This window comes from Mangifera indica, chromosome 3 (assembly GCF_011075055.1).
Source record: "Mangifera indica cultivar Alphonso chromosome 3, CATAS_Mindica_2.1, whole genome shotgun sequence".
NCBI lineage: Eukaryota > Viridiplantae > Streptophyta > Magnoliopsida > Sapindales > Anacardiaceae > Mangifera > Mangifera indica.
In genome coordinates, this window is record NC_058139.1 from 11,565,572 (window position 1) to 11,589,855 (window position 24,284).

The window sequence follows — 24,284 nt, forward strand, 5'->3', positions numbered from 1 at the left end:
TCACATTACTATACACCAAAAACTGAGTGAAAGAGAAAATGTGAAATTTGGGTTGGTTGTGAAAAGAAGCAATCTATCGACCATTCTTAGGAAAAACAACTCTGCCGCAAAGTGACAAATGATCATGAAGTTGAACAAAAAATTGCCCCTTTTTTAAGGTTATGACATTTGCCCACCACCTCTTCACGCAATCCTCTCTTTTTTTTTTTTGCCCCCACTTTTAGGTTAACTAGTCTACAAATAAGCCTCTTTCAACCACATTGAAGTTAGGCAGGAAAAACATGTTCAGTATGAATAAACATTGAAAGAAACGAAAGACAGATAATGAAAATGAAAACATCGTTTGATTTAATTTTTAACTATAATTTTGATTGAAGAAACAAGGTGTTTCAAAACTGCAGCCTATATTTTGCTGTTATATTACAATTACACTGGAGAAAGCCCCCCTCTTCTAATTTCTCTATAACGGACCTTGTCAACCTATACAATAATTTTTTCCTGCTGGGCTTCCCTCAAGATCTCAACTACTAGAACAAGAATTAGCTTCTATGTTACAAGGAAAAGAATTGAATCCTAACTAAATTAAGGGTTAGAAATTTGTACATGGTTGCGTGGTACAGCAGGCGGTCTCGACGCTTTACAATTCCAAAGGCATTGGCTCCCATGCTGCAAAATATTAGAAACCAATGGCAGAGGCCAAACCAAAAAGCCTACCTCAGGAGGGACTGGCCAGAACTACAAAAATTTCACCTGAAATGATGTCAGATACATCATTGGAGAACACGTGTGACATATCAACCACCTTAATTATGCTTTGACAGGTTATGTCTGACCATGATCATGCATTGAATAGCATTCTCTCAAACTTGTACAGGAAGAGCTTTCACACGGTTTTGCGTCTGCACATTTCGAGGAGTGAACTTACCTCATTTACATCACGTTCGAAGGCTTAGCATTGCACCGGTACTGGAGAGTGGGTTCAACCACTCCAGACAGCAGTGTCATTTTGTTGTCACTCAAATAAAATATAGAGATGAACTTCTGCTGTATGCCGGGCGTTAAATTTCCCATGGAGATAGAAAGAAATCACTCATCAGCTATTTCACACTCTTTTTTGTAAGATTAATTCCTTTGGCCTTCTCCATTTCAGCCTCTTTCTCAGCTTTCTTCTTCTCCAATTCTGCCTGTTTCAAATTCTCTTCATGTGATTTCCGGAACAACACCACAAAATTTGAAAGAGTTGAAGTAACTGCAGTGACCAGCATGGCACATGATGGATCAGTTTCAACATTAACAAATATTTCAAGCAAATGACTAAGAGACACTCTCTAAAGCAATTCTATCACTTTCAACAAATGATAAACAGAAACATAACTGAAGATAATTAGTGAAACATCAAACTTTAGTTTCGATTTAACTTCTCATTATCTGTTCATCTATATTTATCCTCACCCTTTCTCACCGTCATCCATTATCTACTCTAAGCGTTCTCTCTGAAGACAGATATGTGGCCAAATTTGGGGCTTAATAACTATTTGTCTCTATTCATTTCCACAATTTCATAGTCTGTCTCAATCTTTCCTTCTCCAGTCCCACCACTTCTTTGCCCTTACCCCTTCCACAAAAATCCTTTCTTACAAAAATTTGCTCAATTAGATGAAAGACATTAAGGCTCCAGAATTTCAGATGGGGGCATCAACCAAAGAAGAAACTAGTGAAACACATAGAGATCAACTAAAATACATTACCAAACAGCACCATGCACCACTTCAGTTGCCAGAGGGATACATATAAATTAAATTAAACAACTGGGAAACATATAAAATGTGTAATCTACCTTGCTCAAATGGACAGCGAGCAGGATCCTCACCAAAGTACAGTGCAAGGGCATCTGCATTTCTACCCTGGCCACCCAGATGACAATTGTTCCAGACATGGTCAGCAATTTTTTTTGAAAGCATAAGAATTATAAAATGAACAATGCTATATATACACACTTTTGATATACAATTTGAGTACATAGATAATGTGTCATTATGTAATTATATGTTATTTTATCTTTAATTTAAAATCATTCATTCACATGATAACATATCATCTATGTATCCAAATTGTGTACTAAAAGTGTACGTATAGTTTCATTATTATAAAATTGAATGTTAAAGAGATAGTAATTACCACAACAGAATAAAATTTTGTTACAGATGCCACCTCAGCCTCAGCAACAGAAATAAATCCTTTCAGTGTCTGAAATTATAATTTTTCAAAAAAGAATAAAGTTAATAGGACAGTACTTAAAAAAAAGGGAAAACTAAGCATCTCCTTTGCATATATAACACAATGGATCATCTTTCATATAGGCCACAATGGCACAACATTTTAAGGATTTTCTAGGTAACCTAAAGTCATTTGCTTGTCAAGTTTGATGTAATATGGATTTAGCTCTAACACCGCATTAAGTTATCAACTGATCTAAAAGTTAAGTTGTTAGGCAAGAACCCAATAAGAGTATGTTTGGTGTTATTGGTTGGATGCGTTGCACTGCACTAATCTTCTATACAGTAGAATTTGCAAATTACCTGGTGTTTGGATTGAATTTAGGACGGAAAGACTGCATTAACATTGTAAAAGCCAGGGACTATTAGTTAAAAATTAATCAGTACCCCACAATGGCACAGCATTTTTAAGGATTTTCTAGAGAGCATAAAGTCATTTCCTCCTCAAAGTTTGATGTAATATGGATTTAGATCTAGTACCTTATTTTCAGTTGCCCTAAAAGCTTAAGTTGATACTTACCATTAAAAAAAAAAAAAAGCGCTTAAGTTGATAGGCAGGAGCCCAATAAGAGTATTTAAAGTCTTAACACAAACTAACTATACAAGACACATGATGTCCCTTGATGTTTTGATAGTTGTGAAATACATGGAGCATCATTAAATCAATCTAATAGTTGTAAATATTTAAAAAATTTAGCAGAAACGGCTATATACCTCACGGAAAACTTCGGACACGGGACCATCATTTTCAGATGCTCCCATCTCCTGCCTGACCTTTTCTAATCCCTTGATTATAGCTTGCATTTCTTCAGCTAAAGATTTCAGTTGTATCTACAGTAAAGCCATACCCCAAATTTAACAAACATACTAGAACCACACAAAATACATATTCACTTGAAGACAGATGCAAACCTTAGTTGCAGGTTCGAGGCTAACAAGATCCAAGTGAAAATCCAGAAGAGCTGGAGATTTAGCAGCAAGGACCTAAGCAAAAAATAAATAAATAAATAAAAGTTTGTAACTATGTAAATATAGGAAATTGTCCTTTAAATTCAGAAGCAGAAAAAGTACAGCTCAAAGTTACATATACACAGTGGTAAAACACATATATGAAAGTGTAGATCTAATCAAGAGTAAAAGATGATTAAGAGAGAGCATATATAAAGCAAAAAATGATTAAGAGAGAGAGCATATATAGAGTAAAAAATGATTACGAGAGAGAGCATATATAGAAAGGATATAAACAGTCTAAACCCAAGGTACTCATGTTGATGACTTCATTTGTCTTTTTTTTTTTTTTTCCTAACAGGAAATATATTATATTATAGAATAAATATAGCATACATAAAGTAAACTAGTTGTCAACAAATGATAAAAGAGAATGCTTGCAACCTATCCAAGAGTCTAGAATTACAAAAAAGACCTAACTAGAGGTTTGAGAACTAATTACCAAGGAAGCCCACAAACAACAATTCCCAAGCAAAAAACTGCCATAACAGCCCAAACCCACAAGACTATAGCTTTCTTATTCCCTCCTAAAAGCTATAATCCTTTAAAAAGAATGAAAGAGAACGAGGAAAGCAGCATCCAACTGAGGTTGAAAGCGTTGAGCCATTTGGGTCAAAGGTGCAAAAGAGTTGGGCAATGTAAAGAGGTTCAATTGTTGTCCACAATATCAGTAAAATATTTGGGTACACTCTCTCAAGGTAGGAAAAGATATATTTATTAGTGCAGAGAGAATGGATTTCAGCATCAATTCATAAGCATCTTTGGAATTACGGAGAAGCCACTACTGATACCAGGAAAAAAATTCACTCGAATCAAAGCTAGGGAGGTTGTTCTGACAGAGGATACTAATACCATGTGTTGAGCATTCAATAGAATTCATACTGATAAAAGAAAATCCACCTTTCTTAAATAAAGTTTTAAAACATTATTGCAACAGATTTAACTAGGTTTATCCAAATCTATTCTACACAGAAGACTTGATTGTCATAGTAACCATGAAAACTGAGTTCTTGGAGTCCATTTTCAACTTCAGTATTGTATCTGTCATATGTTTTGCAACTTTTTTCTTGTTTTATGCCTGAAAGATACAAAATTGCAGATCAATTAAGCTAGAAATATGAAGGGATGACCTTTACAAAGACTGTGATCCTTAATCTAGCTGTACCAACATTATAATGTTAAGAATCACATAGAGAACATATTAAGGTGTAAATCATCTACAACCACCAAATTCATTTGTGCAGTTCCATTCAGGAAAGAAGAAAAAGAAATGCAGTGATCATACCTTACATAAATAATGCATCAGTGTCATCTTGGTATTAGTTGCACGAGTATCTGTGAGTTTTAAAAGACTGTCCAGCTTAAATCCAACAGCAGAACCTGCTTACAAATTGGAAACACATGAAACTTCATATCTGTGTAGATTTAACCATGAAAGAACATTTCATTAAATCAACTCTGGGCCATAAATTTGAAGCATTTACAAACATGAAATGTAGTGCAAAAAGACAAAAATGAGATATGAATTATCTAGAAATAAGGAGACTAGAGGACTCCAGTATATGTTCAGTAATCAAACTAAACCCTTAGTTTCCAACTAGGAATTTGTAAATGAGTAAAACAACCTAAGCAAGCTTCAGTGTATTAAGTACATCCCTCCACAATGAGGTAGCTGATACACAACCTTACACATTATATTATGCCCCCGATTGTAGCAACATATCACAGAAGACAGCTGAAGGATAAAGCAATGGAGGTCTACAAGAGCAGGACAAAAGATAAGAGGTAGCAGAAGAGGAGGAAAGCAGATAAGGCAAGAAGAGACAAGTTAGATAAGGCAGGAGTGGCTTTCAAATTAGTAAATTTGGATTCACTAATAAACAATAAAACCCATTTAAACTAGGATTTGGGATAAGCAAGATAACCTATTAAACTCAGATTTAGGATAGGAGAAAGGAAAAAATTTATCTACTTAAACAATCCATTGTTGGTAGAGGAAAACATAGATTAATTTTCTGAATGTTCTTCACAGAGTAACTTTATTACGGTAGGGGGAGCACCTCTGTTCCGATCTAGGCATAGTGTCTAGGTTATTTTATTTTATATTATTTTAGCTTTTAGTTGTATTTGCTTATTATCCAATAAAAATCCTTCCTGTTATTTGCTTATCGCAACTTAGGGTCCTATTACGTTTCAACTAAATGATTCAGTACCTATGAAACCCTTTAAACTTTGAAACATTGCATTGCGCCATCTAGCACCCTGTAAAACTAATATAATATTTAAACAATAAATTACACAAATTTGAATAGTTTCCATTCCTTTTGTCTAAATTAACAGTACTTGAGACAGTTGAGAGGTAATGGATTTTCTTAGAAAACTGTATTTTGAAATCGATGCATCTCCTACAATCAACATCTTAACAGTTACAGTGGTAAGTATAGCGAAGAGCAAGATGAGGCTAACCCTAAACCCTAATCTATATCCACGTGAGGGATTGCATTACAGTTTATACACTGTTATCAGGTAAGATTAAGATCACAGAGTAACTGTTGTTCAGAAACTCGGAACAAAAAAAGGATACTAAAGAACTTCCAAACTACTACAAATCTACTTACCCCTTGCAGTTCCTTGGTTCAATGTATTCCCCAAATAAAGAATCTTCTTCATAATTTCCTTCAATTTGACTGAATTCCGTACCTAATTAACCAATGAAAAAACACCTAAAGGTCAAAAGGAATAGAGATTCTGAAAATATTGAAGCTTCAATACTTTTAGTACATACCTCCTCACATGCAGAGTTCACAGTATTCAAACTCTTTTTAAATTCTGAAATCTGCAAAGATATTTAAAAATGAGACAACAGAGGCAAAGACTTAACATAAGAGAGTTTTGGACTTATCAAAAACAGACTAACGAAGCAGATACCGCCAAACCTGAGAGCCGAACTGAATCTTGAAAGCAAATACTCTTAGTTTTGACTCAACTCGGGGCACTTTCATCAGCTCCAGAAAGTACTAACATAAAAACATATTTACACAACACATAAGTTTGTAAAATCTGTTGAACCATATATTAGAAAAAGATATCATTGATATGCATTCAGGTACCATAACATATACATTAGGTAATAACAGTTATTGAATAGACAAAGACCTTAATATACAATGGAAATGAAATGAAATTGCAAGAACTGTTATAAGTTTTAAGCTACAATATCTTTGATCCTACCAAGTCTAACAGTCAACAAGGATGGTTCCCACTCAGCATTTGGTCCTATCAACAGACAAAATAACTCTATCCAATTATTCTTATGCCTAAAAAAAGGCTTTCACCTAGCCCAAAGCAACCTTACCAACATCATTTCTTTCACCAAGTCCACAAAAGGATGATTCTAATCATCCACTTCAACTACACTAGTCCACCTCAATGCCCAGGTAAAAGCATTCACTTGCAAATCTATCCAGCTAATAGATTAAAAAATCTCAGCCCCTAATGATACAGCCACATCAAAATTCAAATTCCATATTTTCACATGACAGCATTACCAATGTTCTATTTTAGCCAGAGGGGTTCCAAAGATCATTCCACCACAAGTACTATAAAAAATTTCCCACATAGTGCAAATGTAATTTTCATTTAGTTTTGATTAAAAAAATGTCAACACCACATCAATGAGGTGCTTTTGCACATGATTCACAATACATATCTAATAACAGAAAAACATGACTATAGACAACGAAAAAAATTAAATATTAATTGAAGATGATTTTTCACTGGAAAGAACCATCCAATGGTGTATAAATAAAACAAAGAAATGCAGCCTAAGTATTTAAGATAAAGAAAAGAAAGTAAATCGGATAAACATAATTATGTTATACACATTTAAGATTTTACAATTCTGAACACAAGATGAGGCCAAATTAAGTTCAGAACAACTAAATATATTAAGTGAATGCACAGTACACATTGTTCATCCATTTACAAAGGAATAAATAAAACCCAATTGCAAAGGGAAAAAAAGGTTGAGAAGTTAAATATGCCGCATTCCATTAACTGAAACCAAAATAATCTAGCCACAGAAAAGCTGTTGCACACCTGTTCACACTTCCCCAAGTTCTCCTTGTCACCAGTGTAGTTCTAAAAGAATATAAAGCAGACAAATCAGAACAAAAAAGATGAAATGGACAGTGGAAAGTACTTCCAGTTTGCACTTCAAAATGTAAAAAGAAATCATTACACAAGTTAAAATGTCACCTTAAGTAATTCTATCTCCTCTTTTGTTGGACAAAACTTAATAAGATTTTCCACTTGATCAACATCTAATGCTGACTCATCCATTGCTATTACAGCAGCCTGAAAAATTCACACATGTACATGATTAGCTATAACACATAACAAGACAACCATAAAACAAATAACCATTCTCATAGAATTTGTGGAGACATGAAAAGTTGAAAGGATAATGAACACAAAATCTATAATCAATTGTCCACCTCATAGAGTAAAACACTAAACTATTTACTAGCAAAAGCAAAACTAGTGAGCAGCACTGTTGGAATACCAAGTATTAGCAACAAGGTAACAAGTATCTGTTTCAAGGTTCGACAAAGATTTAGGAAAATGTATAGTGAATTTCAGCTGAAGGCTAAACTAATAAAAGGCTCTAATATCTATGGATATTTCCGAAGCCCTACCCAGAGATAACCAACCATACTCTTCTTCTTGCTGTGACAACCTCTAAATTACTATGGGCCTATCAAATTTCTATTGTCCATGAAACAGGAAATAAATAGGAAATATTTCCAAGAACTAACATAAAGTTTCTCCACTAAACAGGAAATGTCATCCAACCTCATAAAATTTCTCCGCTAAACAGGAAATATCATCCAAGTCACTGCATAGGACAATCCTGACAATCAAATGACATATGAAATGGGTTTCACCAGACAAAAACAGTCAGAATCTTTTTGGACTTTTGTTTCTGTACAAACCAGCAGATTTATATGTAGACTAAATTAATTGTAAACTTCAGCACAAATTAATTCATTTAACAACAGTCAAATACTGAGTTTTTCTCAGTTAAAAAAAGAAAAAAAAAACATTATGTCAATCTTAATCACACACCGCAAAGGACACATTCACCCTCACCAATGCTCCATTGCCAAGCACAATATCCATGCATGTGGAGCCACCGGCCTCAATTGTGGTAGCATAATTTTTCCAAAGGGAAAAAAAATTAACAAACATGCTAAAAACTTGATCCACGTGCAATCATTTTCTATGTCAAGAACAGGGTAGGAGAACAGGTATTATCAAAACTTAAAAGTTCTTGTCAACAAGACTTGTGTAATTAGAGCTGATAAGATTATCCTTAAGAATGACCAGCCAGATTGCTGAATCTGCAAAGAAACCAACAGGACAAAAGGAAATGGACGCCTAACATCGAAATCCAAATTATAAACTAAGACTTACATGAATGAAAACAGCTATTTTGACATGTGTGATATGTGATGGCTCTTTCTGTTGACATCTCTTACACTGATGTCTTATATACGCATCCCTGTTCAATATAAACAATTCCTTCAAGCTTTTCACAAACATTGTTTTTCCCTTACTTCCAAATTATAGTCCTACTATGTGTGTGTATATATATATATATATTCAATAAAGCTACAAAAATTCCTTCAGAAAATTTTGTCCATCTTTTCATATTTGGATGTCCCAAACTTCAAAAGTTGAAGAATTGTATTCCTTGACTTCCCAAAACTACCCTAAACTTATTTACTACTTTTGTTCCCAAGGCTTCACAAACATCCACAAAATATTGGAACAGGAAGCCAAGTTTTCAACCAAATTATGTTGTCTAAAGATTTTTTATTTTTTTAATGAATATACTCATTTAAAGTTTTATGAGGAATTTTAACCCACTAGGTTTTCAAGAAACTGTTAACTTTTATGCCAAAGACTGTAAAATTATTCCACAAATCACAGGAAAGGCCCTATGCATTACTAGACTAATAGTTGTTCTACCCTCTGATCCACCCTCCACAACACTCAACCAACTAGATACCAGTTAATAACTCAGATGTTAAAGTTCTTGCTCCCCTCAAAGCCAAAAGTTAGTCTAAAACACTCAGCTCAAAGCTTTTTGTATCAATATGAAGTGAAGGTAAAACTATTTGTTCAATGTAAGGAAGAGCTGTCAGTAGCATAGACACTGCTCTTGCACATGTATAAGAAGCTGTGCCATCTTCTAACATGGAGAGAATCACCTAAATGCAATCTTCTCCCCTGCTGTGAAGAATGATAATGGACATCTATGAAAAGACTTAACAACATATACAATTCAACTTTTAAGATTCCAGTTCAAAGCCAAGTACTTTGAAGTTGTTATCGAAAATACCATTTTGTATTACAAAGAGAATATAATGTCTGCAGTCACTGATCATGGAAAAAATATTAACTGCAAGAACTTTAGAAATACTTAGCTTACCATCATATCAGAAAGTGGCATCTTAACTTTTGTGAGCATAATTTCCGTGTTATTGGCCCTTCTCAGGTCAATCTACAATATATGACAATATAATAATTAAAAAAATGGTATAATATTCACAAAGCTAAGAGACAGCAAACACAGACCTCTTGTATTCTTTTTTGTTCACATTGTTTGAAAGAAAACAATAACTGATAATTTCAGATAAGATGTTGAATTAATAATCCAAACTGTCAATAACCTAAGAGTAAAATACCAACTGAATTGGTTTAAACTCAACAAAAACTTCCTGCACATGGAAAGTAAGTATACAATCACATCTTCCAATTGAGAGTCTTTTGTCCATTATCTAATAGCAATCAATAATCTAGTAAATCTTCCAAAGTTACATAAATTGGACCATTTGATGGAAGGTGGGTGACTAGTCATTGAATATACAGTCATCACAAGCTGAGTACCACCAATATCTCAAATATAGGGAATCTAATACCTTATGATATTAGGAGAACAGCAATAAAGAGGTTAGTTGCTGGGAGCAGTAATAGTAGATAGCAATTACAGATGTTCCGGTCAATTGTTAAAACAACTAGAAAAATAAATATATGAATTTTGTGAATAAATGAAGGCTGGTCCTTAAAAAAAAAAGGACTAACATTATTTTATTAGTTGGTCAGGTTTTCCTCCTAAATGTCCTCAGTTATGATAGAAACTAATTTAGCTTTTTAAAAGACAGAAAAAAGAGCCAAACCATCCATCTAAAGCACATTCTTCAAGCATTTCCTATCATTATTTTCAAAAAAGATGTAATAGAGTCCTATCTCTTTTCCAAAAATTAAAAAATAAAGGAACAGTAATTATGGTATTCTAAAACCATTCATGCCAAAGAAAAATCAGAAACTCTCCTCCCCTTTCTCTTTGAACTAAAAGGATTCATTCATCCCAATGCTTAAACTACAAATTATTAGATAAAACCCTAGACCATAATTTTTAAATTACCAAACTGCCCCTGAATATATGTAAATCAACAGAGAAAGGACTTTAAAACAATAAAAAATTCAAGAAAATTCAAACAAATAAATTACCAGGTGGACTTTATCAGGTTTGGACCCAACAGACTTGCGACGCCCTCCGTCTTTACCCGAGTCAGCAGATTTTGGGACTGTTGCAGAGAAGAGGCTCTCTATCTCAGAGACATCAAATTCTGGTGCACTAAGACCAAAATAAACAACCAAAGTCAGTTATCACAGAGGGAAAAAATATAAAACATTAAACATGCATGCCAATCCAAGGACCTTCATAAGAACAAATGTAAGAGTCAAATGAAAAAGTATATCAGTAAGGGAAGTTGAATACGTTGGAGGCTCTCCATGCCTTTGCAATTCTTCCCATAAGCTTCCTTGTAATGCCCTTGTTACTTTACTCCAATGTAGAGGCTTCAAGGAAGACCTTCGTGGTGCGCCACCCATAGCTGCTGAAATCCCAGTAGAACGCAAAAGTCCATGACCTCTTGGAGGTGGAGGGGCTGAAACAGAAGGTCCTCTAGCACCCAAGGGTGGAGGTGGAGGAGGAGAGGCTGAGCCACCTGGAGGTATAGGTGGAGGAGGAGGGCCATGTGCATGACCTCCAGGAGGAGGTGGAGCTCCATGCAACAAAGGAGGTGGTGGAGGCGGGGTTCCTAGCATTGGAGGAGGTGGTGGTGGTGGGGCTCCACGTGTTGGAGGAGAGGCTTCCCGCATTGGAGGAGGTGGTGGAGGTGGGGTTCCTAGCATTGGAGGAGGTGGTGGTGGTGGGGCTCCATGTGTTGGAGGAGAGGCTTCCTGCATTGGAGGAGGTGGTGGAGGTGGGGTTCCAAGCCTTGGTGGAGGTGGTGGTGGTGGTGGTGGTGGAGGAGGAGGAGGAGGAGGAGGTGGTGGAGCTCTAAGCATTGGTGGAGGCGGAGGAGGTGGTGATGGAGGAGCTCTAGGTATTGATTGTGGTAGTGGAGGAGAAGCTCTAGATACTGATGGTGGTGGTGGTGGTGGTGGTGGTGGAGGAGGAGCTGGAGGTCCATGCAAAAGTGGGGGTGGGCGTGGGGGTGGTGGAGACCCATGCATAGGTGGAGGTAGAGATAGAGCTCCACGACTAGGAGGGGGCGAGGGCGGGGGCAGGGGAGGAGGAGGGGGAGGTGGGGGTGGACTACCTCGCATAGGTCGAGGGGGCGGTGGAGGCGGCACAAGAATTCCAACTCCAAGGCTTGAACCACTCATACGAGGAGGTGGTGGTGGTGGTGGTGGTGGTGGTGGTGGTTGAGGTGGTGATGGAGAAGTTGTTAAAGTAGTAAGGTTAACTAAAGAATTTTCTGATTTCCAAGGTGGTGGAGGTGGTGGAGGAGGCAGAACCATCCCATTTTTTTGTTGACCAAATGCAAGAGGAAATGATGGGGGAAGGGACAGTGAAGGTTCAGGGTGCGAAATAGACCTAATATTTTGTCGTGAGGTGAAAGGCGGAGGTGGTGGACGGGGTGGAGGGTAAAATTTATAAACCTCATTAATTGTTGGTGTTGGTAGGTTATCAGATGCGGTACCCTGCAAAGAGAAGGAAAGTGGAATGGAAGACTTGGGTGGAAAAGTACCTAACATTGAACTGTTTGAATAAGGTGGAAGTGGAGGTGGAGGTGGAGGTGGAGGTGGAGGTGGTGGTGGTGGAGGTGGTGGAGAAACTGGAGTAGAGGGTACTACTTTCTGTGGACCAGGAGATTGTGATAAAAGTGGGGGTGAGCTACTAGCTGAATTTAAAGGTTCCCCCTTTTGCCCTGTCTTTTCAGTTGTTACATCTTTTGAAACCACCACCCCAGGTGACATGAGAGGAGAAGAACCCTTTGAATTAGCACCTGAACCAGATTCTTTAGAAGTTAAAGCAAGAGCAGGTGGTGCACTGTTATATCTTGCAGGTGGATATGATACATGCATTGAATTGGTATATGAACCTTTATTCGAAGGGATCCACCTAGATACTGTATTTGGTTTTGCCATTCTTAAATTAGCAACTGGGGGTTCTTGCTGTTTAACTTTTTGTTTGACTAGAACTGTATCTGATGCTGGTTTTGTGTTTGGTGTAGGCTGTTTCTTAGGGGTAGGAGGCAGCACTTTGTCAGATTTTTGCCTCTGTGGACCCTTGGATTCTAAATTCTTTTGCACAGCACCATCTTCTCTGTCGCCTTTTCCGTCAATCTCTTCGATTTTTTCACACACATCTTTGATCAGTTCCTTGCTTTCAATGTCCCTAACCACATTATCAGCAACTACCATGGTATCAAATTTGGGATCACCGTCATCCACGGTTATGTCTTTCACTGCATAAATATCATAATCTGCTTTCCCATCTAGTGTGTACTTCACATCATCAACAGTAATGTCCTTCACTGCATCGAAATTAGGGTCCACCTTCACATCAAGTTTGTGAATCCCATCATCTGATGAGCAATCTTGAAACGAATGAGGTTCAAAATCTTCCTTCCAAACTTCTTTTTTGTCTATATCATTTGCTGTATGGACACTAACTTCTTGCCTATCATAGTCTCCCTTTGCCTCCTGACCATCTACAACATTGCTGAAGATCTCTTCCACCTCAAAGAATTCTTCAGGAGAAGCACTTTCTGTCTCATTACCATCTCCACTTGCCACGACTGTGGTGAGAGGCACAACAGCATCAGCATCCGAAAAAAGAACCTGATACAGATATGAGTATGCATTCAACTCCTACAGCTTGAGAAAAAGACTGTCACAATAAGAATAACAAAAGCCTACCTCTGCTTTGAAGTCCCTTGGGAATTGGTCCTTGGCATCCCATAAGGCATCAACTTCATCCCTGCTGAGCATCAAAATATTTGCTCGCACAAAAGCAGTGTGAAACATAGCTCTGAAAATCATCTCTTCATGTAACAGATCATCCTCCAAATGGATGCACTCAAGAACAACATCCCCTTGAACTCGGCAATGAATATCTATTTTCACCAGTGCACAATCATCCTGCAGTTATACTTATGAGAAAGCCTCTATAACTAGTTTATTGATTTTTTCAGTCTCAAATGGTGTGACTTCAAGTCTTACCTGTAGATAGCTGCGGACTTGTTGCTTTGTCTTTAAAGTTGAAAACAGAAGTTTCGAACTTCTATTGGCTGGTATTTTAGGATCCTGGCCATAAACACGTATAACTGGTCTGCAACCTTTTCCCCCATAAATTGGAAGGACTCTAAGTATCAAGCAGTCCAAAAGTAGAGGTGTATCAGATGGAGGCCAATCAGAATTCATATTCCTTTTAGAAATGTACTGAAGGTATCTCATTTGAGAAGGCTGTGGGTTTAAAGGAGACAAATGATGGAGATGTTCCCTAGGGGCTTGCTTGTAAACCATCTCCAAAGTCTTCAGCTCTCCAGTGTACTGTTTCCGGTATAGCAAAAGACCAGCAAGCATGAACGCAAGCACAGGCCATCCTCCTCTCTCACAATGCATCAACAACACATTTTGTTGTCCCTCCAAGGACAACCAGCTTTCACTCGATCTGAGGAAGTGATGGATCATCTCCAGTGGCAACAGAGGACATCCTTCATATTGGCGAGGATAATCCATAACTGTCATGTCGTACTGAGACAATACATCCGAAATTTGGCTCCGCCTTTCCCCTTCTCTAAAGTTAAATACCATGAAAGAAGCTTCAGGAAAGTGGTCTTGCAGTTGTGCCACAATCCCACCCATGTAAACCTTGTACTCATCTTCTTCCAATACATCGGTGGAGAAGCAACAGTCAAAGACTGCAAATCAAAATAAAAAAAACAAAAGGGGATGAAGATGACGATAGTTCAAGGATAGAATCATCCCATTCAGGCATAAGTAAAATCTTTACACAATGCTGAAGCCTAATACACTAGTAAAAGGAACCAAAATGTATCTACTCGAATTTAAGTCTCCAAACCTCACGAACCCGAACCATTAACTAACCCAAACAATTATCAAAAATGTCCCAATGCATATTAAGAACTGAGTTACAGAAAACTTCAACGATAGGCTGCCAATACCTAAATTGCTGAATTATCCAATGAATGACACATTCTTCGTATTATTTACGGAAGGTGACAGTTTGGAGATTACAATGAGAAGAAAAAAGAACAAAAAGGGTACCGTAGACACGCTCGGAGATCTCAAGAAGCCGATCCGGTGGTTTCCGATAAAAGAAGCGTCTAAACAGCGCCATCTGATGGCGCTGTTTGTCCTCCAATCGGATCCAAACCGTTGATTGGCTACACCTCTGAAGGATAGATCATGTTGATTCCAGGCGTCCCGAGCGCAGATCCCCCAAAATTTCCCAATTGAGAAAGAACCCGTGCAAATTTTAGTTAAAAGAAATAGAGAAAATGGATCGAACTAATGCATCCAATGCGAATCGGAATGGCAAAGAGAAACGAACAAAGCTTGCTTCAAAGGAACAGAGAGAGAATTGTTATGATAAAGAGAGAGTAAGAGAAGTGACAGTAGGCGATAATGATGAAAAATCGAAGAGAATTCTAGGGATTGAATTGTAAATATCAAAAATTCAAAATTACCATCAGAAAGGAAGAAAGAGAAACGTAGTGGACTCACTGTAAAGGAGAAAGAAGACTCATCTCTCTCTGAATAAACTTTGGTTGGCTTGCTCGATGGATGAAACAGCCCCTGATGTGGATTAACACGTGGAAGCTAAACGAAAACGAAATGACAGAGAGAGAAAGCTTCGGTGTTCGTCTAGATTTAGACATGCAGATAAAAGCATAGAGTTGGCGCGTGAGACATGTTGCTGGAACATCATTTTTGAAAAGGCCAAAAGACTTAGTAGCAGTAATCTCAAATTCTCATTTTAAGTTTTAAAATTTTAAAAATTTATTTTTTATTAAAATTAAGAATAAAATTATTATTTAAAAAATATATAAAAAATTAAAAATTCATCTTATTTTTCTTTCTCAATTTTTAAAACTAATAATTCATTTTATCCTAAATTTTAAAAACTTATATTTTTCCTCTTGTTAAATTTAACTCAAAACATAACACATTTTTTGATAAACACTCTGTTCTAACCACTTCTTTATCGACGACTTTCTTTCTTTAGAGCTTTTTGTCACTTTCAACAACAAATGGCTAGGTGAAATCAATCGAATCCATAGAATCAGCTTCATCTTTTTTCTTCGTCATTTCAGATAAAATCGATCATTTTCATCGAGAAACTCTACTGTTGTTTTGAGCGAAATTGGGCGAAGTCATTTAAGATTTTGAGTCATCAAGAAACCCTCATCTTCATCAATAAACGACCTTCAATTTCGAGATCCTTCGTCGACAACCCTTTCATCGATTCATCCTTAGTTGTTTGCCCTTCATCATCCATCCACCCTTATTCTTTAGGCTTTGTCATAGTTGGCAGAGAAAGAGCAGTGATTGTTGATTGAAAAGGTTACCAGAGAAAAAAGAAACAAAAATATAAACCCTAAGGAAAAAAAAGTGAGTCTTAAAAATTTATGGTAAGAAAAATTATTAGTTTTTAAAATTAAAGAAAAAATAAGTTGTATTTTTAATTTTTTATATATTTTTCAAATGACGATTTTATCTCTAACCCTAATAAAAAATTTTAATCAAATGATTGGTATTTAGACTTTTAAAACTTCACGAATGAGAGTTTAAGGTTGCATCAAACCTTAAATGGGAATACGTCTTTTGGCCTTTTTAAAAAATAATTTTTTTTTATTAAACAAATTTATTTTATAATTTCTTAGTTTCTATTATATAATTTTTCATCCTAATTATATGTCGCATTAAATTCTATCCATTTTTTTAAAACTGAACTTTAATTGTGAAAAAGGTTTTAATTAATTTTATTCATTTTAATGTTACACATTTATTAAAATTATTTTATTTTATTATTTTTTTTAATCTCTTCTCTTATTTTTTCCTTCTCCCGTTGAGCTTCATGGTCTTTTTTTTTTATTTTTTTGTTTCTCCTCTCTCACCACACATTTTCACCTTCCCTCGCATTCTTCTTTCCGGCCAACACAAACTCTCTTATCACTATCAAAGTCATGTCACTCACCAACACCATGGTTTCCATTAATCCCATCAAGATTTTTAGACCTTAGAATAAAATAATTCACAACAAGTCCGTTGTGATCATTGTAGAAGATACAAGAACACCCAATTTAAACACAGATAAAATTGAATCAAGATTGAAACTCTCATGTACTAATGGTGTAAAACTGAGTTGTAAGAGTTGGGCAATTCAAGGAAATTATAATGTTCGAGATTAAGAGTAAAAGTCGAGAGGTGGGTTGTTTTCTTCTTATATGTCTTTTCGAGAGTAAAAACTAAAAATTGTTTGGTATTATACCACTCTGGTGCGATTGTTGTTGGGATGGCACCAGAATGATATGATTCCAATTATAATCACATTGAGATGATGTATATGATTAAATAATATATATATTTTTTCGTTTTTTCATTGTTTTTATCTTAAAATATTATATAATTAAATAATAAAATCTAATAGAAAGCGAGAATTTATTGTTTTTTAACTTTTAAGGTCAAAATAGACAATTCAAGTGGCAAATAATGCCTTTTTAAGAATTTGATTCAAAAATTAAGTTTTATAAATTTAAAGAGTATTCTTTTTGTAAATTATAGTTAATTTAATTTTAATGAGAATTTCTTCCATAATTTTTATATTAAAATTTCATTATAATTATCTTTTTAAAATTAATATCATGTTTAAAATACTAATTGTTTTTATTTTTGTTGTTAGAGGTGAACGATCAATTTGAAAAAGGTGTAAATTATATTTTTTTTTCCATCGGACCTAAAAACATTTTTCACTTCCTTACATTGTGTTAGTTTTTTTTCAATGATAAAGTATGATTTCGAGTGAAAAAATATAATTTATCACTATTATTTATTTTCCAGAAAGGTCAAACAACCTCAAATTAACACAAATAAAAAACAAACCCTTTAAATATTTAAATTACTTGAAAGCTATTTATTCCCTTTCTATTCACCACCACCATTGTCTTCATCTCTTCCCTGGTTCAGCTGGGGAATGAAAACAAGTAATAGGAGTAATTATACTAATAATGTATAATCATATGTTTAGAGTTACACTATAATTTTTGAAAATTTTAGGGATGTTAAAAAATTTTTAGGGAGTTTTTAGAAATTCAAAAAGTTTAGGGGTGTTTAAAAATATTTAAATTTTAAATAGGCCTCTTATTAGTTTTTTTTTTTTAAAAAAAAACAGCTATACCCAAGAGAACTAAATAAAACATAATAAATTAGAAGCAAATATGATAATTTTTGAAGGAACGATACTCGCAACTAGGGTTTTTAAAAGATTTTAGGGATTATTTTGTGAATTTTTAAATATTTTTAAAGTTTAATTGTCATATTTAAAATATTTGAGTTTGATCGGTAAAAGAATTTTTAAAATTTTTTTTCAAAATCAGTTAGTAGTAAAATTACTATTTTGCCCATACACTATTAGTTTTTTTTTTTTTTTGCAAACTGAGTTAAATGTTGGATATAAACATATTATTTATACCAGAGATGAAAGTGTTCCTAAGCCAAACCATGGGTGAGAAAGGTAATTTATTCTTTGAAAAAGAAAGGTGAATTATTTGATGATGTAGCTGAAACTCAAATTGGGTACCAGGAAAGGGAAGTGGGGGCTAAACTCAAAAATCAAGGAGTAATGTGTGGCCATAATTCTGTACAATCAACATCAATTCTTGTCACCAAACTAATCTTTTCTTTCTTTTTCTAAACCAAACATTAAACTTTCCTTTGTGCCTTGCAAGCTTAGCATCCTTACCTTCTTCTCTTGTGTCAAATCCTATACTTTCACATTTATGCAAGTTGTTGCTATTCAAGTGTCAAAATCTAACTAAGCTATACTTGTTTGGTATATAATAACTTCATTCCTTGTATTGTCACATTCATTATTAAAACATACATCCAAATCTGTTTAAAGTGGTTTTTTTTTTTTTTTGGTCAAAAGACTTATCCTCACCCAAGGTTTGGTGAAATCCTATCATATATCTATCAACTTTCAAAAATTTAAATACTTATCTTTTTGCTAAAATTCATTGTTAGACTCGAGTAAAAATATAATTTAATTAATAAAATTTAAAAAATAAAAAATTTATCATATTTTCCTTCTTAGATTTAAAAATCTGACAATTTTTCCTTATTTAAAGCTTGAAAAATGATCATTCCCTCTAAGGTTTTTTTCCTTCCCTCTCTCTTCTAGTCTTGAATATCTTTGTCAGAGATGAAAATGAAAGAGGGAGAGAGAACACTACTAGAGATGACGACGATCGTTAATATTAGTGAGGAAAAAAACCCTTGGGGGAAATTATTACTTTTAAAACTTTGGATAGGATAAATTATCAAATTTTTAAACCTAAAGGGGAAATATGATAAATTTGAATTTTTTAATATATTTAGCTAAATAATATTTTTATACTTGACCCTAACAATGAATTTTAATAAAATGATAGATATTTAGACTTCTTGAAAATTAATGGTAATGAATTTGCGATTTATCCAAACCTTGAGTGGAAAAAAGTCTTTTGGCTTTTTTTAAGGAAATATGATAGTATTTGTATTTTCTTTACCTTATAAACTTTTTCTATCATTAATATTATTTAAAGCAATCATTAAAACAAAAGTGCCGCCCAAACATTTACAACTAATTTATCTTCATCATATACAGTCCAAATTTTAAATTATTATTATTATTTTATTAATCTATCAATTTATTTTGCCAAAAAAATTATGACAGTTGTATGGCTCTATTGGGTTATGGTTCGAAAATGATTTTTCAATAAGGCAAAAAACTTATTGTTGTCTAAGGTTTAATATATTTTCAAACTTTTATTTATTAAATTTTAAAAATTTAAAAATTTATCTATTATTTAATTTTTGTTAAAATTTATTTTTAGTATAAAATATAAAAATGTCATTTTATAATTTTATTTAAAAATATAAAAATTTATTTCCTTTTTCTTAACTTAGTTTTAGAATTTAACAATTTCTTTCTAACATAGTTTTAAAAAGTTACTTCTCTCTTGATAAAGGTTTCCATCTTTTTTTTCATTTGTAATTACCCTTCAAACTTTTGAAAACTTCATTTCACCCTTTCTTGAACTACAGTTTCTAACATCCCTCTCGGCGTTCTCTCCCTTTGTCTTTGGCCTCCTTCTTTACCTGAGTAGAACTGATGTCAACCTTGCCTTGCTCGAGTTATCATCCACCAACATCGACAATGAGAAACAACAAGAAGGATCTCACTAAAATCGGTTATTTTATGATCAGGTCATGCATGGAAAGATCAAATCTTTCTAGATGTTACATGGTCCCTCATTGAGTCATCATCGTCCATTAAATACTCGAATTATAGCCAAAGGGATGGATAGTGGATAAGTAACTATAGAGTACTATGCTAAAAAAGAAGCTTACCACAACAACCAAACTGTTGTCCTTTATTGCAATTTATGGGTTATTATTATAAAAGGCCAAAAAACTTGTTCCCACCCAAGGTATAGTGAAAACTCAAACTCTTATCTCCAACTTTCAAAAACACTAAAACTCAAATACCTATTTATGAGTCAATTTTTGTTAAAATTTTTAGTTATGGTCAATGGTAAAATTGTTATTTTAATAATAATATTAAATATATATAAAATTCATATTTCCCCCCTAGATTTTAAAAAATAACCATTTCACCCTTGTCCAAAGTTTTTTAACTTTAAAAATCACATTTCCTCTGCCCCCCAAACCTAGGGTTTCTATATTTAAACCTAGAAAAGCGCAAATTTTTAAAGTTATCGATCTTGGAAAAAGAAGGCAACTGGCCAGAGAAAGAAGGTCGTCGAAAATTTTAAACCTAGTAGGTGGAAAAGTTTACTTTTCAAAATTATTAAGGGGGAAACTATAGTATTTTAGGATTTAAGGGGGAAAATGAAATAAAGTTTTATATTTTTTAATATTTCAAGTTAAATGATTATTTTAATTAACTAATTTTGTTAGTTTCAATAGCCTAAATGTAAAAATTTAAATTTCTAATATTTAACGGATACTAATTTGAGAATACACCAAACTTGGAGTGAAAATAACTCTTTTGGCCTAATATTAATCCTTAGTTAATTAAGTTATAACAAATGTGATACGTAGACCATTTCTCATATCATATGTATATCCACTTGGCCTGCACTGCTGATGTTAAAAAGGAAAAGGAAAAGTTTGACATACTCAACCATTATTTGAGTCCGACCCTCCTTTTTATATTCAGTTAGAATTTTTTTTTTTAAAATTTAATAGTTCAATTCTTGTAGACAGATAAAATCTCCATTAATTCTATAACTATTTCATTAAATAAAAAAATTAATAAATTTTAAATTCAATAAAACTATATATATATATATATATATATATATATATTTAATTTTAAATATTTAAATAATATATAATTAGATAATTAATACAAAAACTAAATTATATAATAATATATTATTAAAAAATATAAATATATAATTAATTTTTAAAACTAAAAATACATAATAATGTCCTTTCAAATTGATGCCATACCTCCAATATTTTGTCGTTTGGATACGACGGTTGGGCATACTGAAGTTAACAGTTGATGAAAATCCATGATTGTGTAAGGTGGGGTCCAACACCATGCATCATGGCGCAGTGCAGGTGCAGCCTTGATAACGAAAGTGACATGATTTGGTTGTTAAAAAGTAATGATGCTTCCCACAACTGCCTTCGTGGGGGGACATTCTGACAATCTCACTGAGTCTCTTTACGTACATTTTTACGGAGAAACACATAAATTATATAAATTTATTAGAATAAATAATTTATAAATAAATAATTAATTAATTAATATTTATTTTTAATTTATTTAATTAAATATGATCAAATTAGGTTATATAAATAAATTTATATAATTTATTTATATATATAAGCATTATTTTTTATTTGATTTGTAATTATTTTATGATAATGTAAAAGAATATACTAAAATTATCTAATTTATAAGAGATTATTAAATTCCAATAAATTTAGATATTATTACTCTTTTTTAATTAGAAATTTCAACTTAAAATTAACCCATTTAATAGTTATTCGAATCCTTATCGTGTCCAAAGTTACTTAAAATTTACTCATTAGTTGCAAAGTATAGTGCAAAGTTACATTAAAAAAATGAGATCACACCAACCCATCTTAATACTTAGTAATGCCTAAATCTTTATCTTATATAATATATTCTCTAATGTTACGTGCACATAGTGTTGGACTCTAACTAAGTTAGTTCAGACTTAAAAGCTAGTTCGACTTAATTCTGTTTGGTTTGAATTCTTAAACTTCAAATATAAATTGAGTTTGAGTTAAAAGGTTCGATTTGTTTTAAAACTAAGTTGAACTCGAACTAAAGAAAGTTCAATTCATTTTAAAATTGAGCCAAACTCGAGCTAGAGAGAGTTTGGTTTGGTTTGATTTGACTTGCACGCTAGATAGATGATTTGATTTGATTCAAATTTGACTCGTGATTCAATTCGAATTATATTAAATAATTGTTAAACGATATTGTTTTGTCAATGAGTCACGAATTTAAATCATGAATCTAAAGCCACATATCTGACTCATGAATTTGAACAATAAATTAAAATCAAACTTGAATCAAACTATTTTTATTCAAACTAAACTCGAACTACCTTTAATATTGACTTAACGAATTTAAATCAAATTCAAATTAAATTATTTTTTATTTGATTCAAATTTAAATTAAATGATATTCGGACTTCAACCTATTTGTTTCCACCTTTATATGCATACACTTATACTAATAATATAATTAAATATTATTTTATTTATAATTTAAATTCACCCAACCATTTACCTAAATTGAAGTTCACCTAAGTGTGCGCGAACTTTTATCATATGAGTTGAACAAACGCGTTGGCCCATTGGTCCCTTCCCTCTCCATTTATCGATGCATTTGAAAGAGCCTTTCCAACTAAAAGTTTCAATTACCAAAATAACCTTGTTCGCATTCTGTCTGTCTGTATTCATGTTGCCCTACCATGAAATAAAAATCCAAACAAATCTTTAAAACCTGTTATTTTTCTGGGCGTCATGTCCCGAGCAATGAAATGGATGGACTAACATTGAATTTAGAGTTATCTTTCTCTTAATCAAGAGCTTGAAAAAACTCTACCCTTTCGAGCATAATAATAATTTAAATAATATTATATATATTTATTTTAAATATATAAATATATATTATTTTATTATTAATTTAAAATTTTCTAATCATATGACATATATAAAGATATATATATTTGTATACTTAAAATAGATATATATAATTTTATAATAAAACTATATATACTCATTTTAAGTACATAAATGAATTCACACTTGATGAGTGTTATCATGTGACGAGATTATTTTAAATTAAAAATAAAATAACATATAATTATATAATGACATATATAAATATGTATCTGTTTATATATTAAAATGAGTATATATAATATTACTTATAGTTTGATTGTATTAACAACAACAAGCATCTTCCTTCTTTTTACATTTGGTTGCCTTTTTCAGTAATGATTCATTAACAAAGTCCAAAGATTGTGGTTGCCATCACTGGGTGAACACAGACACAATGTGCTAAAATTTTTAGATGTTTAGTGAAAGATTAGGTATTGAGTGATTGAGTCTTTTAATAAATAATGAAAATGAAATGAATGCAATTATCAATGAATGAATAATCTATTCCTAGTGTTCAATTGTATCCATCAAACATATTCTTCATGATTAATTACTAATAATTAACAAGAATTATCAGTGATTAATTGGCAACAAAAGATAATAATCTTTAATCATACACCTACATATGAAAGGGCTCCAATCTTGATGCATATTTGACCACCTCTTCACTTTCGACCTCCAAACCTACCTCAAGCCTGCTTACTACACAAGAAGCTAAGGAGCATAAATTTCCAACAAAGCACCAGCGTAAGGAGGTCAACCTTCTTCATTTTTGGGCCAAAACCATTTTTAGGTATAATCTCATTATATGCACCGAAGGTCCAAGTGAATAGTTTGCTCTAATTGATCTAAAAGTGTAACTTTTGAAGCCCACTTTAACCCAAACGTTCAAGACTCCTTTTTGAAGTCCAATGAACTCAAAATATGTCTTTAATTGGTTTTGAACAAAAAGAGAAGATGATTATCTTAGTTAGAAAACAAGTTTCCTACATTTAAGGAAAATGTGTACTATTTTGTCTTGTATTCATTAATTTGGGTATAAGTTTAGTTTATGATGGATGACTTGACATACATTAAAAACTTTAGTTGATTTTATATTAATTTTGTTGACCAAAGTGTACTATTGTCATCCATGCGTTCTATATAAAGGAGTGAGTCTTTATTTGTAATTTTTTG

The 24,284-nt window shown here is 33.2% G+C and overlaps 1 protein-coding gene across 2 annotated transcripts; it reads right to left on the reverse strand.

Annotated features, from left to right (window-relative positions):
* Positions 1-325: 325 nt before the first annotated feature.
* Positions 326-15,451, reverse strand: LOC123210799 (formin-like protein 20). 2 transcript variants are annotated; one of them, XM_044629282.1, is made up of 17 exons: positions 14,937-15,437; positions 13,869-14,569; positions 13,566-13,787; positions 11,134-13,487; positions 10,863-10,989; positions 9,781-9,852; positions 7,542-7,640; positions 7,383-7,424; positions 6,221-6,301; positions 6,070-6,120; positions 5,903-5,984; positions 4,570-4,664; positions 3,189-3,260; positions 2,991-3,107; positions 2,179-2,247; positions 1,838-1,904; positions 326-1,249 (listed from the first exon to the last, which is right to left on the reverse strand). In XM_044629282.1, the coding sequence occupies exons 1-17, from the start codon at positions 15,007-15,009 to the stop codon at positions 1,098-1,100; spliced, it is 4,476 nt and encodes a 1,491-aa protein (XP_044485217.1). In that variant the 5' UTR covers positions 15,010-15,437; the 3' UTR covers positions 326-1,097. The 2 variants fall into 2 exon arrangements, 1 of the variants encoding a protein (XP_044485217.1); XR_006501292.1 differs by lacking the exons at positions 326-1,249; positions 1,838-1,904; positions 2,179-2,247; positions 2,991-3,107; positions 3,189-3,260 and having other exon boundaries at positions 4,605-4,664; positions 6,213-6,301; positions 14,937-15,451.
* Positions 15,452-24,284: the final 8,833 nt, after the last annotated feature.

Coding starts and splice junctions, on each gene's coding strand:
- LOC123210799 (XM_044629282.1), bottom strand. CDS start 15,009: ATGGCGCTGTTTAGACGCTTCTTTTATCGGAAACCACCGGATCGGCTT. Junction 5,985..6,069: donor TGAACTCTGCATGTGAGGAG/GTATGTACTAAA, acceptor TTGGTTAATTAG/GTACGGAATTCAGTCAAATT. Junction 1,905..2,178: donor CAAAATTTTATTCTGTTGTG/GTAATTACTATC, acceptor CTGGGTGGCCAG/GGTAGAAATGCAGATGCCCT.